Source organism: Leuciscus leuciscus (genome assembly GCF_965113295.1).
Source record: "Leuciscus leuciscus genome assembly, chromosome: 17".
Lineage (NCBI taxonomy): Eukaryota > Metazoa > Chordata > Actinopteri > Cypriniformes > Leuciscidae > Leuciscus > Leuciscus leuciscus.
Genome location: NC_138741.1, coordinates 152,627 through 169,727, shown reverse-complemented (window position 1 = coordinate 169,727; position 17,101 = coordinate 152,627). Strand labels below are relative to the sequence as shown.

At 38.4% G+C, this 17,101-nt stretch overlaps 1 protein-coding gene across 1 annotated transcript; it reads left to right on the top strand.

Moving 5' to 3' along the window:
- Positions 1 to 363: 363 nt before the first annotated feature.
- Positions 364 to 16,734, top strand: LOC309478759 (uncharacterized protein). Its single transcript, XM_082142477.1, has 4 exons — positions 364 to 455; positions 9,099 to 9,175; positions 11,302 to 11,372; positions 15,434 to 16,734. Exons 3-4 carry the CDS (start codon positions 11,357 to 11,359, stop codon positions 15,937 to 15,939), a joined length of 522 nt encoding a protein of 173 aa, XP_081998603.1. The 5' UTR covers positions 364 to 455; positions 9,099 to 9,175; positions 11,302 to 11,356; the 3' UTR covers positions 15,940 to 16,734.
- Positions 16,735 to 17,101: the final 367 nt, after the last annotated feature.

The following is a 17,101-nucleotide window of genomic DNA, read 5'->3' as shown; positions in this document are numbered from 1 at the left end:
TGATTGGACATCCTTGATTCTTGAGTGCCATCTTTCCATGTTATTCATAATACGTCCTATAAAAATCCCTCTATTACAGCACGAACAAATTCTATTATTGTGTTTGTTGTATTAATGTCATTGCCAAACTTGCCCCAGCAACCTAACTAGACTGTTACTCAAATCAGTGGCATATGTTTGAATCACTGCTCAAATATGATGCTTTAAAGCTCAACCACACTCTCAAATCTGTGTCAATGTTTGTAAAAGAATTCTCCATATACTTTTGTACAGATAGTGCTTCGGGATTCGGACCCTGTCATCCTCACATCAAATCGGTGCTCATGTGTAGCTGGCACTGCAATGTGTAACCACACAGTTGCTTTGCTGTTTCAAACTGCACATTATTCAGAGTTGTGCCGCCTGTCCACACCTGCACTGAGACAGAGCAGCAATGGCACAAGCCCAGAACCACGGTAAGTGTTTAGACACAATTCCTAGGCCTAATACGTACTGTACCTCTTCTACTATGTTATCCTTCACAGTTTATATATTGTTTCTATGTTATGTTTCTATGTTATGTGTATTTGTAATTATTGTAAAGTGACCTTGAGTCCTCAGGAAGGCGCTATTAGGGATGGGCATTCGATTAAATTTTCTTAGTCGATCGACTATCGATTAATCATTAATATTTTTATATTGAAATTCATTATTTCTTTAACTTTTTATAAATAAAAAATGCAATGAAAATACAAAAATACAGTTTGTTTGTCCTCGATGAGATCTTTATTACAAGAAGATCAACTTGTGGCAGTGAAACTGGACGTTCGGTAGACTTGAAGATTCCTGCGGTGCTCTAAACCAGCGGAACCTGCAGCTGCGAGCCGGCGTTCTTAAACAGAGACCCATGGCCACTTCATCCGTCTTCTGTGATCGGATAGCTATCCGCTCGTGAAAAGACCAAATCTAAATGCCCTTCGAAACGCATTCGAGACGGATTTAAATCCGATCGCTCAAACCACTTCAGGAGGAGATCTGAGACGCATTCCAGACGAAACTGGACAAGAGTAAATGCATCTGGTTGTTGAAACCACATATGTAAATCTGACTTATCCCAAAAATGATAAGAAATAAACGTGTGAGAGCGTGTTATAGGCTATATGTCATGTTATATCCAGATATGACGACGCTACTTCAACACGCATCACCACAGATGAGCATCTATTCATCAAGCCAACGTGCAAACTATCGCAAATCAAAGTGAAAGTCATTCATCAACACACAATCATCTTCATTAAAAGTAAAGAACCGAAATGATCTTACCAGGGCTGTTGCCACAATATCTTGTTGCGGTCTTTGATTTAGAAATGTTCGCTGATGATCAATAAAATGCAGCTCATATCAGTTGCTTTCGATGACGTGCAACAATTTAAATATGCATATAGCGCGGGAATTCAAGATCGGATTTATATCCGTTTTGCAAAAACACATTTATGTGACCAGGTGTAAATGGAATCGTTTGGATAAATCAGATAGCTATCCGATCTGAGAAAACGCATGAAGTTCCCATAGAACTTCTGCACCAGTCTACTGATTTCTGTTGAGAAAGATAAGCATGTTGACATGATCTGGGATCAGACGCGACCGCAACCTGGTGACAGCCAGTCCAGCCGCCGAAAACACCCGCTCTGAGGGGACTGACGTTGCCGGGATGCACAGGTACCTCCGCGCTAAAATTAATTCCATTGCTTCAAGACTCACACTACGCAACGCAACCTGCAGTAGTTTAATCGATAACAAATAAACGTGATCGACGAAATTCTTAACGATCAATTATCGATCGTCGATTAATCATGCCCATCCCTAGGCGCTATATAAAATAAACATATTATTATTATTATTATTAATACTCCTGGGGCCTGTACCATGAAGCCGGTTTAGGTGGCTAGCCAGCTATGTTTCAGTTTAGTTTCCGCCAACCCTGGGTTTTAGGTACTATGAAAGTAGCTTGGCTTTAATCGGTGTTCGTCGCCATGGTATCTTACGCTGCACGGCTAACCTGCTCCGGGACAGGTTATGTTCTGGATTCAAGATCTCAGACTGATGTCTGACCAATCAGCTGAGAGCAAAGAAACATATAGGTGATGTAACTTATTCCCAGTGTCTGTTACAATGACTTCACCTTTTCTTCCAAATCCTGTGACATCTCAGCGCAAATTGTTTGACGAGCACTTCCTAGAGAAAGAGTTTTTAGCCAGACAAAATCCCCTTGCCTTTCCTGATAGTTACTTGTATGAAAGATACAGATTTTCCACGGAAGGAATGTCTTATCTTTGCGAACTTCTTGAGCCGCACATAAAGAAATTAACATGTCGAATTCATGCACTTACTGTACCGCAAATATTGCGTTGCGTTGCGTTTTTTTGCAAGTGGTACATTCCTGCACGGTGGGTGACGCACAGAAGCTATAGGGGAAAACACGGTTTGTCGAACCATTCGTAAGGTGGTCCTCGCTCTGCAGGAGTACATGAATAGTTTCATTAATAGTGTTCCCCGGACATTTATCGACCATGTCCATAAAAGAGGGCTTTTATATAAATTGCCGGTAAGATATATTGATAGAGTGACATCACATGAACACATAAAAAAAAAAGAAAATTTCACAAATGTACTATACTATACATGTTAAGAATTATTTTGAATCTTTTTTTATTATTATTCTGTTAATCTTATTTTCTGTGATATGAATCTTTAAATTAATTGTAACATTAACAGATATAACAATGATCTATTAAACATTTCATCTGCAGACGACTTGTGGTCATGAATGTATGATCACAAGTTTGGATGCCAAATGGCCTGGCTCCAGTGCTTGACTCATGAATTTTCCATGAGTCTGTGTTGTGTCAGCGCTTTGAGGAAAGCAAGTTAAATTTGGTACAGTACAAAACACTTAATTTGAACTGAGCTAGAAAAACCTACACAATAACCCCCTATCATGACCCTCAGACAGGGCCACAGCACCGCTTCAGTGTGGCCCTCAGTAAAACCAGAGTGAAGATAGAGATGACCTTTGGCCTCCTAAAGGCACGTTTCACCTGTGTTCGGCCCTTAAGAGTCACCAGAGCGGGCATCACAGATAGTGGCTGCATGGGCCATTCTGCACAATATAGCCACCAGTAGAAAGGAGCGAGAAACACCACAAAACCAGCTTCTCCCCGATGAAACTGACCTGAACACACTTGACCACCCAGCTGGTGCAGATGTAGATGCAATCACCATACAGTATTACACTTAATAAAAGCACATTAAAACTGCAGATAGGTCTCAAACTGTTTTATTGGTTTTGTGGGATGGGAGGGAGAAAGAGAGCAAGAGAAAGTTGCATTAATAAATATTCATACTAAAGTATTACTTGGTTAAATAAGTTTTATCCAGCTGTTTGATCTCCAATTTTTTTTTTTTTTTTTTTTTTTTAGCCTCCTCAGATTACAGTCTAGTTCAAGACTCCTTTAGTGAACAGTCTAGTTCAAGACTCCTTTAGTGAACAGTCTAGTTCAAGACTCCTTTAGTGAACAGTCTAGTTCAAGACTCCTTTAGTGAACAGTCTTAGCCTGACGTCGTCATACTCAATTCTAGTCAGAATGTGAGTCTGATACTTCTCCATTGAGCTTTGATTATGGGGCGTGTTTCAACCGAACCAGGAAAAAAAAATCCTCTGCACTCAATTGGATAGACCTACAACCAATCAGAGCAACCGAGTAAGTGACGTATGTTTTTCATTCATGTTTCCGATCGCGGTTCTCTGTTCCTCTTTTAAAATTAATGCGCTGTCGATATCTTCTATAACAGACGCGATGGCGGAATCTACACATGATGTTTTATAAACAAATTTCAGGAGGAGCACATTCAAATAATCAATCCAATCAACCGTCTATCAGCATGAGAGGAAAGCATATATTTATTCACTCGGTCAACTCACCTAACATGACAGTTTTCAGCATCCCTGCACTCACTCTTGGCTTGTTCTTCCACAGCCAGGAATACGGGGGGAGTACTTTGGGTTCGGGCCGAATACCGAGCCCGAAGCCTCTCCTCAGACAGCACGCCAAATATGCATTTATTCTATCTGACTTATTTGTAAGCGTGAACTCGTGAAATCTCAATTCTTCAGCGGCAGTCATTTGAATTCAACCCAAGCGCTCGTTGATGACGTGGATGATGACGTTACCGTTGCTTATCTGTCCATCATCGTATAAAGCCCGCCCTGACAATTTGATTGGTCCGAACAATTTTTGTTCGGGCATAATAGCTCCTCAACGGAGCGAGTCCAGACCGAACTTCCCGACCAAAAAATATTGTGGGCGGGGTTCGGGCTGGCACCCAGGCTAGAACAGTCTAGTTCAAGACTCCTTTTGTACAGGGCCCTGACTGAGTCTGTTTCCACCTGAAACATAATTCCACCACAAACATGATCATTACAAGTTTTCTGGAGGCTCATCAAATCACCAAAAGTTCCTTGACTTCCTACAACACCAAGCATATCTGCTGACTCTGTTGATTTTCTCCTTGATTCTTTTAACTCAAAAGTTACAAATATAATTGATGATATTGCTCCTGTGAAAGTCAGGAAGAAGAGTGGCAGACAAAAAGCACCTTGGAGAAACTCAACAGCAGTGCAACATATGAAAAGACAATGCAGAAAAGCAGAGCGCATGTGGCGGAAGACAAAACTTGTAGTCCATTATAACATCTACAAAGACAGCCTTCATGCTTTCAATATGGAACTAGGCAAAGCTAGACAGACTTTCTTCTCAAATATTATAAACAGCAATTTAAACAACACACGCACTCTTTTTGCTACTGTAGAGAGACTGACAAACCCCCCAAGCCAGATTCCCAGTGAAATGCTCTCAAACAGCAAGTGCAGTGAGTTTGCTTCTTTCTTCTCTGAGAAAATCAATAATATCAGAAAGGTGATCAGCACATCCTTGAGTTGCGCTGGGGTCAGACAGATCAGACCACCTGAGAAAGTAGTAACTTTGTCTGATTTCAAAGAAATTGATGGCAAAATTTTGGAAGAAACCGTACAGCACCTTAAAACATCAACATGCGCTCTTGACACACTTCCCACATCTTTCTTCAAAATTGTGCTAAACAGTTTAGAAGCAGATCTTCTAGAAGTGGTAAATGCCTCACTTCTCTCTGGGAGTTTTCCAAACTCCCTGAAAACTGCAGTTGTCAAGCCCCTCCTGAAAAAGAACAATCTGGATAAGACCATATTAAGCAACTATAGACCGATCTCAAATCTTCCTTTCATAGGCAAGTTCATTGAAAAAGTTGTCTTCAATCAGCTGAACTAATTCTTAAGCTCGAATGGATACTTTGACAATTTTCAATCTGGTTTCCGACCGCACCACAGCACAGAGACAGCGCTCATAAAGATAATAAACGATATTCGCTTAAATACTGATTCAGGAAAATTATCAGTGCTGGTACTACTCGACCTCAGTGCTGCATTTGACACTGTCGATCACAACATACTTCTGGACAGGCTGGAAAACTGGGTGGGGCTTTCTGGGATAGTCCTAAAATGGTTCAGGTCATACTTAGATGGGAGAGGTTATTATGTGAGTATAGGAGACCATAAGTCTGAGTGGACATCCATGACATGCGGAGTCCCTCAAGGCTCAATTCTTGCGCCACTCCTGTTCAACCTGTATATGCTCCCAATGAGCCAAATAATGAGAAACAACCAAATTGCTTACCACAGCTATGCAGACGATACACAGCTGTACTTAGCCCTATCGCCTAACGATTACAGCCCCATTGACTCCCTGTGCCAATGCATTGATGAAGTCAACAGTTGGATGTGTCAAAACTTTCTTCAATTAAACAAAGACAAAACTGAAGTTATTGCGTTTGGAAACAAAGATGAAGTTCTCAAAGTGAACGCATACCTTCACTCTAGGGGTCAAACAACTAAACATCAAGTCAGGAATCTTGGTGTGACACTAGAGTCAGACCTTAGTTTCAGTAGTCATGTCAAAGCAATAACTAAATCAGCATACTATCATCTGAAAAATATTGCAAGAATCAGATGCTTTGTTTCCAGACAAGACTTAGAGAAACTTGTGCATGCTTTCATCACCAGCAGGGTGGATTATTGTAATGGACTCCTCACTGGCCTTCCCAAAAAGACCATAAGACAGTTGCAGCTCATACAGAACGCTGCCGCCAGGATTCTGAGCAGAACCAGAAAATATGAACATATCACACCAGTCCTCAGGTCTTTACACTGGCTCCCAGTTAGATTTAGGATTGATTTTAAAGTATTATTACTGGTATATAAATCATTCAATGGCCTAGGACCTCAATACATTGCAGATATGCTCACTGAATATAAACCCAACAGATCACTCAGATCATTAGGATCATATCAGCTAGAAATACCAAGGGTTCACTCTAAACATGGTGAGTCTGCTTTTAGCTATTATGCCAGCCACAGCCGGAACCAGCTTCCAGAAGAGATCAGATGTGCTCCTACAGTGGTCACATTCAAATCCAGACTCAAAACACTTCTGTTTAGCTGTGCATTTACTGAATGAGCACTGTGCCACTGTTCGTCCGACTGATTGTACTGTACTGTATTTTACTCTATTTTTCTAAACTGTTTTAATTATTCTTATTTCTTTTAATTATTTTAATTTATCCTATGTCAGCAGGGCATTTAGCCCGAAACTGTAAATGCCCACTCAGAAGGTGATAATGTGAAAGTGATTAATGTGGGTCTGAAAGTAGAACAGTATTTAAATGACGATATTAAAGTTTTCGTCTGAGAAAGAATGTGAACGCAGTGCTAAAGTGCTAAAGAAAGTGAAAACAACGTGTGAGTAAATGAGGGAGAAAAGAAAGTTAAAGGAAAGTTGATAGATGGAAGTCGTAAGAAGATTGAAGGTTAAAAGAAGGTTGAAAGATTTAAGTCTTAAGGGAATCCTTTGAAAGAAAGATCTATAATAAATAATCTTTTTTTATTTTTTAAAAGTACTGTATTTTATTTTATTTTTCTAAACTGTTTTAATTATTCTTATTTCTTTTCATTATTTTAATTTCTTCTATGTAAAGCACTTTGAATTGCCATTGTGTATGAAATGTGCTATATAAATAAACTTGCCTTGCCTTGCCTTGCCTTGCCTACAAACACAGGACTGACAGTAATTTATGTCAAGGGTTTTAAATCCTTACACATTTCTTCTGAAGCACATTGAGGTAGAGGCCTCAGTTTCTGGGGCAGGTTGTGAAAAATCCTACAATAAAAGAGATGTGTAAGGGCCAGTCCCTTTTTTATGCCACACATTCAAATGTTTGCCATAATAAAAAAGCCCAGTGCATTCACCTCAGCAACTGTCTGAGAACACACAGACAGAGTGTCTTCATTTCCTCCACCCTAATAAATAAAAATAGGCCAATATAAAGCATAACTGTTGTAAAGCAGGTTATGTTTGGTGTTCTGTCTGCTGTATACTGACCTCTGTGTGGGAGACTGTGTGTATGTGTGCTGGCTTCAACAGGGACACTGTATTTCCCTCTACTGCAGAACATACAGTCAGCCAGATTTAAAACTTAAAAAAGTAGTAATGTATCGCACACGTACCCAGTGTTACTTGCTTAGAGGAGCCAGCACCAGGGTCAGATTGTACAGCACCTGTAATCCCATCGGCCGTCCCTCATTACCTACTCAGAGCCAACTCCTCCGCCAGTGTATTCTGGTTTTCTGAATTTAACTCTTTATTTCTGTTTGCTGCAAACAAGTGTTTGTGATAAAATGTTCACTAAAGTAATAAAAGGTTGTGGTAAATACTCACCACTTTGAATTATATTTTTATATTTTGTCGTTATCTGCTGCCAAGAACATTTGGAGTTGGGGTTGCATCTAAAAATCAAAAAATCAATGAATATTAATCTCTCTTAGTACATACATGCACATTTTTTATATATTATAAAAATAGGCTATAGGCTATATTACACATATAGGCTACACATACAGTACATACATAATTTTACATAAATATAGAACGTATTTGTTTAACTTACACATTAACCATCAGCAATCTTTCTCCAACAGTCTTATCTTGCTTTGGCAGCAGAGACCGTATTGTTTCGAGCTTGAAATACATATTTAAATTCATCGTAATTCTGAATGATTATCTCTTGCTCCTCCGCGGAAAAATATATCGCTCTCGCTCTACCCGCGATTGGTTGTTCAGCGTCGACGTCACTCTTTTATGTGCAAGCGCGTGGAGTAATCATAGCTTAAGGATCAAAGCCTGAGTTGACAGAGAAAGTTGATGAGCTGCATCATGGTACCAATAAAGCCTGATTGCATCGGTTTGGTTTTGTCAACTCAAAACTAATCCTGTAACCCCGAGTTTGTTCAGCTACCTTCATGGTACAGGCCCCTGGCATTAGTGATATTTAAGTATACAAATGTAGTAGAATAATCTGTCAATGCCGAGTCCAACTTTTAAAGGGTCAGGAACCTTAGATGGAGAGCAATGCAATTGAATGCAATTTTGTTTTGCTCTCATTGTTTTAACATAGGCAGTTGTATTATGTCACATACTTTGCCAGATTAGTTTGATTTGTGTGTGTGTGTGTGTGTGTGTGTGTGTGTGTGTGTGTGTGTGTGTGTGTGTGTGTGTGTGTGTGTGTGTGTGGGTGTGGGTGTGTGTGTGGGTGTGTGTGTGTGTGTGTGTGTGGGTGTGGGTGTGGGTGTGTGTGGGTGTGTGTGTGGGTGTGTGTGTGTGTGTGGGTGTGGGTGTGGGTGTGTGTGTGGGTGTGGGTGTGTGTGTGTGTGTGTGTGTGGGTGTGGGTGTGGGTGTGTGTGGGTGTGTGTGTGGGTGTGTGTGTGTGTGTGTGTGTGTGTGTGTGTGTGTGTGGGGGGGTGTGTGTGTGTGTGTGTGTGTGTGTGGGTGTGTGTGTGTGGGTGTGGGTGTGTGTGGGTGTGGGTGTGTGTGTGTGTGTGGGTGTGTGTGTGTGTGTGTGGGTGGGGGGTGGGTTCCTTTCAATTTTATTGTCTCCTATTGTTAAGATTGTATGTCCTTTTTTTTTTTTGTCAGGGAGTGAAACCTGGGCCAATAAACAAAACGGTCATCAGCAAACCAAGACTCAACCGGCTCACGGAAGGAGGAGTCAGGTGAGGTAGTGAGATGCTATTGCAATTACTGCATCATACAGTCTACATATGTATACACACACACACACACACACACTTATGTACACATATACACACATATGTACACATATACACACATATATGTACACGCATACACATACATACAGTTGTAACAATAACGACTCGGGGTAAATGTGAATTAGCTCAAGAATATAGGGAATTTTGGAAATATTAATAACTATGACTCATGGTCATAATTCATAAGTCGCATGTACATTTATTTTATCAATTATCGAGATTCCCTTGTTCTGTACTGTCTGATCATTACAGTTAAGAAGGGGGTATCCCTTTTCAAACTCCAAGAAAGTTTTATCTTCTGGCCACGAATATCAAACTTACTGAGTTTCTGAATTAAGAACTACTAAATGTAGTTTATGTCGAGCTTGTAGCTTAGATCTTTAAAATTTCATTGACTTTATAAGGTGGGTTTTCAAACACAGAGACAATTAAAAGTAAATGGATTTATTAATAAAATGGCACACACTAGAGATTATATAAACTACAAACATAAACGTACGTAAAAATGCAAACAAACAAATAAACATTTAACCGAACAAAAACATAAACATAGCGTGATCAGAATGAAAATGGAATGAAAGAAAGAAAGATATAGAGGGAAGATAGAGGGTAACTTAAATCACAGACCTAAGACCTAGACACCTGGAACAGCTTTTATAGGAATCAATATACTTGCGAGTGCTCTTTCTGGTCAGGCTGAAGCTGATGCAAGAAGCGAGGATGGTGTCCTGTTTCTGCTGCGTCTTCCGGTGTCGCGGGAAGCTTGAAAGGCTCACTGAATGTAATGTTACCGGAAAATAAAGTTCATCTCCTGGGATGGGAGAGGTTTAAGGTCTTTGTTGCAAGGGACGCAGCTACGACTCGAACATGTGCTCGCTCGATGGAGAAGGCCAGGGCCTCCTCCAGATGTTCCTTGGAGAAGCGCTGCGCCGGGGAGAAGGAGGTCCGAAGAGAGGATGAGTTGAGAGGAAGAGAGAGAGTTGGATGAGAGAGGGAAGAGATAAGAGGGCGAGGAAACTGAAGGTTTGGACTTTTATCAGTGTCCCATGTGCCGTTCCCTCCTTCGTGTAGGACGAATCAGCTGTCGAGATTTTTCGAGCGGGAAGATTCCTTTGTCCGGTTAGACACGCCCACTCGAATGAGTCATGATTGATTTTCTCCAGACATATGAACTTATAAAACAATGCGCATCACTAAATTCTGCTATCGGAATTCAACTCCGTTAGCTGGAGAGGATTACAGAGATATCAAAAATAGAATATAGGCTTTGTAGCCATGCAACGATACATTATTATGCATTTGTATAGGCATTTGCAGTTCTATTAATGTTACAAATAGGACATGTATGCTTTCCTATGGTTTACACACACCTCTTAACACACAAATATATATATTTAGTACATTTAAGAGTGACTTTATGGGTAAAAGTCCTTTTCTGTAAGGGGGTTTCTGTTTCACAGTCCAGAGTGTGTTTGTGTGTGGGTTGGTGGTCAGCTTTTATGACCTGCCAATGAGATCGGATTACGGGATGCGATTCTACTGGGAGAACATTCTTCAGAAATACATTTCAGATCCAAACACTCGAAGATCATAACTATATGATCAAAACAACATTAATCACACATGCATAATGGAATTGTACATATATTTAAAAGAGATATTGCTTATCCTGAGTTACACACAAATGTTGGTCTCTTGGTGTGTGTGTGTGTGTGTGTGTGTGTGTGTGTGTGTGTGTGTGTGTGTGTGTGTGTGTGTGTGTCCGCGCTGAACTGGGGGGGCGACAGACACCCCGGCGCTGGTGAATTATTCCGTGGGGAGTTATTAACCAGCGCTGTTTGGACAAAGAAGATGTGTTCGACATCACATGATTCACTTAATGTGAAAAGCAGATGTCATTGTTGCTACACAGTATACACACACACACACACACACACACACACACACACACACAAATAAATAAATAAAAGAAAAGAAAGATTCCATAGGTGTCAGTAACCTTCAAATATTACTAACACTAATTACACTACTAACACTAATATTACTAACACTATTACATTCTTTCACAGGAGTACACTCTACAAGGGCTTGGTTGGGGACCCACTAGACATCTCTTTGCTACTGATGGAAGACATGTACACAGATGGTGGACAACCAGAATGCCTATTACCACGGCACTGCAATGCAAATCAACGCAGCGAAAATAAACCAGCCGCATTTCAAAGTCGTTCCCGAAATGACCGCCAGGTGGCGCAAAGGGACATTGTGCAAAACAGCAGCAATTGCCGTATTTTAAAATGTAAGTGGGTTAAATATAAAACCCTAAGCCTAATAGGCATATTTTTCATATATATAAATAGGCCTATTAGGCTACAACAGAATAGAACCAAAGATAGAATCAATTTTAGAACTGAAAAAATAGAATCAAAAGTTAAAAATAGAGACGATATTAGGAGCAATGACGCTGAATATTTTTACTATTCTATTGAGGAATTAGATAAATGAAGAGCTCTCGTGAGCGATACAATTGCATAGTAATTTATAGTGATTTCAAAAGCAGTCCTTAAAAAAAAAAACTACATGGAGTAGTGTGGCATAATTTTTGAGAGATTACGCGGAACGCGTTTTAGTTAAGATCCTGGTTTCAATGCCCTTAATGTATATAGGTTAGGCTACTGCTTTAAAAAAATGTCACAACACGTTTTGAGATTGTTTTGAATTAAACATTGAAGTTTAAAATGTAGTGTTTTGGCACACCAGGCCGAGTGGCGTTACGCATTGTTCAAAAATCAGGTTTTATTCTGGCATGTTGAATTGGCGTTAGAATTTTTTTTAGATTTATTAGATTTAGATTTTAGATTTCGTTAGATTTATTTTTCTCATAACAGCTAAAATAACTTAATATATGCCTTGTCTTAATATGACCTACTTAATATAGGCAATAGGCATATAATAGCCTATATAATGAATTAGCAAAACTTGGCCACTAAATATTTAATTTTCAATTATTTTAATTATCACAATTAAAGTTTTAATTTTATTAAATTGAACAAGCGCAACAATCAGCATTTAATCAAATATTCTAAAAGATGTTTATTTCAACATAATATTTCGTTTTTTCGACATATGTGTGCGTGCAACAAGCAAGATGTGTATTCGTAAATCCGGTGATGCTTGCATTGATTTTTATCAATAAACTAGTGTTTTGACGATCGCCATATTTGTAGTGAACGCACCTAGAGAGAAATGCACATAAAGACATAGTTTCGTTAAGTTAGGAGGATGAGATGCGCTCCAGCTGACGTGCAATGCAAGTGACCGCGCGGGCGCCTCCATGATTAGTGTCTGTTATATTTGCTTCTCTTACTTATTAAATCCAGGCAATTGGTTGATGAAAAATTGATTAAAATTAAGATACAATTTATAGAAAACGAAATTCACTTTAAAGAAAGGTTTTCTACTAAACAAAACTTAATGAAGTGGTCAAAATCATGTCTGACCCACTCCATATCCATCTCTCGATATAATGCATCCTATCTTACTCGTGCTGTTCACTTTTCATATTCAACATAGATGGAAAAAAAAAACATTATAATATTTTAACAAATATGATACTAAATGAGATTATTTAATGGCTACAACAGTATAGTAGGCCTATAGACTCTATTTGTACAAATTGCTGCACATTAATTTAATTAAATGAAACCTTGTAACGAATTCACACTGTAGGGTAGACTGTGTACAGTTGAGACACCTTAAGCACAAGTTGTGATTTTTGCTGTGCACTTGCATATTAGTGTCAGCTGGGAAGGAAATATAGAGACCAGACCTCTTGGAACTTTAATTGAATACATAGCGTTGGTAAAGCATACTGAAATTACATCCCTACAAATTTATTAGGCCCTACTGAAAATAAATGTATCGAATTAAAGCAAAGTAGCCTAAATGTTAAGACCGTAAGCCCTTTGCTTTTTTCGTAGCCTATAAAGGACTCTTATAGCCGACTTTGTGTTAATTTAATTTGTAGAGGATTTTTTAACTCAAACATTAACACTGAAATAAATGAAATTAAATTATTGTAAATTAATTCAAACATTGACTTGCTATTAGCTAACATATGCCAGGAAGCAGCATTTGGATTTTGCGTTATGTATGATATTTAAGAATGAAATACAGTAGTCCCGCGTTGTTGTGGTCAGAATAGGTTTCTTTAATGAATGAAATATAAAAATACAAAACATTTCAATAGAAAAATATTGAAAACAATTCAATAGGCCTATTTTACATTTCTACATTCCAGTAGAACCCCCGTTGCGCTGTACCATCGCCGGCAAAACCTTCTGAAGGTGATCGATGTAGTTATTGCACGCTGGTTTTGTCAGGCGATCTCTCCAGAAAGTCACTATGGCCTGAAGAAGCTCGTCTTTGTTCCATGGCTTAGCCTCACGTCTGACGAACTCTTTTAGTGCGTGCCAAACCAGTTCGATCGGGTTGAGATCTGGTGATCTGCGGGCAAGGTACGCCATTGAATGTCACACAATAGGAAAGAAGACTTTGGAAATATGTACGTTAATATTAATGTTAGTAGGGTCGGTTGTGAGTCGGAACCTCACCGAATTTTAGCTAACATCCATATATAAATATAGATTATGGCTTTTAGATTTATGGATTTATGGCTTAAAAAATGTTTAAGGATTTATAGATAGGCTATTCGATGTTCTTACAGTTTAGAGTAAAACATGGTTCGGAAAATATATTTAGATATAAATCGAAATTTTTCATAATAATGCAATATAAATATATAACTTTTTCAACTTTTTTCACTTCCAAAGCCTGCAAGATTTAGCCTATAGTTTAAGTGACTGTGTTTATTTTTTTATGTAAAAATGTAAAAAAAATGTAAAAATGTTATATTCTTTTTTTTGTTTATTTTTTAACATTGGCAATTTACTGTCTCCAAATTATGTGTTGAACAAATAAAAAAAGTGTTTTTACAAGACCTTGTGCTGTTTTTGTGTTTATTATTATTATTATTATTATGCAGATGTAAATTCAGCCATTCTGTTGGATAAAAATTGTCCCTAATGTAAAATGGAAATGAATGGTAATTTTATTTGATAAATATAAAATATTTAATATAGGCTATAGGAGAAAAAACAATATGGTGTAGCAATATTTTAGAACTATCAAATCTCTCTGCATTAATAATAAAAAAGTAGCCCATGTTTGTTCGAGATTTGAACCCGTGTCATCTGAATTATTGAAACGTAAGTTATAGTCTACCACTTGGCCACGAATTTGTTTTGTTTTATTTTGTTTGAAATGTATTTTTACATATTGTTTTATTTTGTTTGAAATGTATTTTTACATATTTTGCTTTTGTTAATGTTAACCAATTCTGTTGTTGCATAATAGGCCTATATTTTTTCCCTAAAAGTTTGTTTTATTCTCTGCTTTGTTTGTTTAATATTTTTACATATTCAATCAGTCTCATTTTTGTTCAAATAATGAAAACAGTTTTTTTTTTTTTTTTTTTTTACAAGATCTTGCGCCATGTTTTTTGTTTTTTTTGTTTTTTGTTTTAAATAAACAGATAGGAAACTTACCTTTTAAAATGCCGCAGTTGCTGCTGTTTTGCCCTGTCACTTGCGCCACCCGGTATAGTCATTTCGCGAACGACTTTGAAATTCGACTGGTTTATTTTTGCTGCGGCAGTAGGCTAGGCATTGTGGTTGATTATTTATTAAAGAATTCAATTGATAATCATAACAACATGTAAGCCTATTTCATTCTGAATATAACAAAGAATGCTTAAACCGACTAACATCGGTTAGTAGCCTAACTGCAAGTCCTGAAAATGTTTTAATTTTACGGTAAATTATTTTAATTTATTTCACTGTTATGTTTCAGTTAATAAATCTACAAACACATTAAAATAACACGAAGTAAATGACAAGTAACCTATTGACATAGCCTTTCTAAATTATAGAAAAACTGGGCACACAATGTTAACGTGTGTCTACGTTGTTTAAATTTAATGAATTTGAATTCGTTTAACCACAATATTTATCTTGAATTTATCTGTGACCTCAGCTCAGATTACTGCCGCGGCAGATTACGTCATAAAGAGAATAAACTGACACTTTTCAAAGTCTGTGATTACAGCGCCACACAGCGGTAAAAGGCATACACATCTGTACAAAGACTTTAGCATTAGAGAGAAACCTCTAGCAGCAACTGTGGGCATCAGTGACGAGAAGACCCTTGTTGAGACAGTTTTTGGCTTAGCAAAAAGGGGGAGTGTGCTCTCATACCAGCAGCCTGTATTGCCCACAAAGTTAGTCAAGATGCACCAGGATCCTCCACCTTACCCACCGCTGCCTATTGGGGAGTACAGGCTTGCCCCGACAGACTGTGTGCATGTGTGCATTGAGGAGGAGCACTTCCACCTTAAAAGCTTGAATGTTACACTGGACATGGCCTATAAGATTGAGGCAGCGACAAGAGAGCAGGCAGCAGACCAGGAGTGGCATCAGCTCCGGAGGCCTAGGATCACCTCCTCACGCTTTAGAGAGGTGTGTTTTGTGAGGGGAGAGAGCTCTGCAAAGTCTCTTGCAGAAAGAGTCCTCAAAGGAACAAGGCAGACTGCAGAAATGAGAAGAGGTGCAGACATGGAGTTGAGGTGGCAAGGGAGTACTGCCAGATGAAAAATGTCAACTACACACCCTGTGGCCTCGTCATCCACCCAGATGCCCCTTGGCTTGGTGCCTCGCCAGATGGCTTGATTTTTGATCCATTCGCACAGCCACCGTTTGGACTGGTTGAGATAAAGTGCCCTAATGTGAAGAACTATGTGGACTGCAAAAACCTTAAAATGCAGAATGGCACTTTGGCTCTTCGTAAAAGCCACTCTTACTACTGGCAGGTGCAGGGTCAACTGTTGATCACTGGCCTGCAATGGTGTGACCTTGTGATTTGTGCTCAGGAAGACATGCTGGTGCAGCGTATCCAGGTTGACCCGGAGGTAAAAGCAGTCATCAGAGAGAGGGTGGACCAGTTTTACTTTACAGTGTACATGCAGAAGTACTTGTCTGTCTCCAAAAGATCTTACTGATCGATGCAGGATAATTCAGGTGGGGGCCTTTGTATGAAGAAAAATGAAATTACCTGCAATATGTTATTGTGAGAAGCAGGAGTAAATAACATTTTATGCATTTCACCTGAATTTGGAAAATGTATTGGCTTATTTCACTATTGTATTGTTATATTATATTCACCTGCTATCTGTGTAATTCATTATTTCATGCTTTGTTTAATTTTAAATGCCTGTTTAAAGTAATTACACCACACACAGGGGATATTTTGGGGATATTTAATTTAATTTGATCAATCAATAAATTCCTCTTGAAACAAACTTTGTTGTATTATTTTAATTTAATACTGTGAAGCTGCTTTGATACAATCTGTATTGTGAAAAGCGCTATACAAATATACTTGACTTGACACAGGTGCCATTTACTTAATGTTGTTTATTACTTGACAGTAAAATATGGTTCAGATTTTTCAAACAAGGTGACTTTTTTTCTCAGTTCACGTTTGTCATTTACATCTAGAAATGAAACCATAGCTATTTTTGAGGGGCTCTTACAGGCAATTTCAATGTTTTATGCATCACTGTTGGAAGGATGTTCTTTAGGTCAGCCAAACTCTTTATCGCCAAAGAAGCAATATTTGCATCAAAACGTTACACCACAAATGTTATATAAATAAGTTATATAAATACAGCGTATTTTGCAAGAAACACAAAGGAGAGAAAAAAGTTTTTTTTCTGATTTATTTGTAACAAAAATAATTAAATCATTCCATATA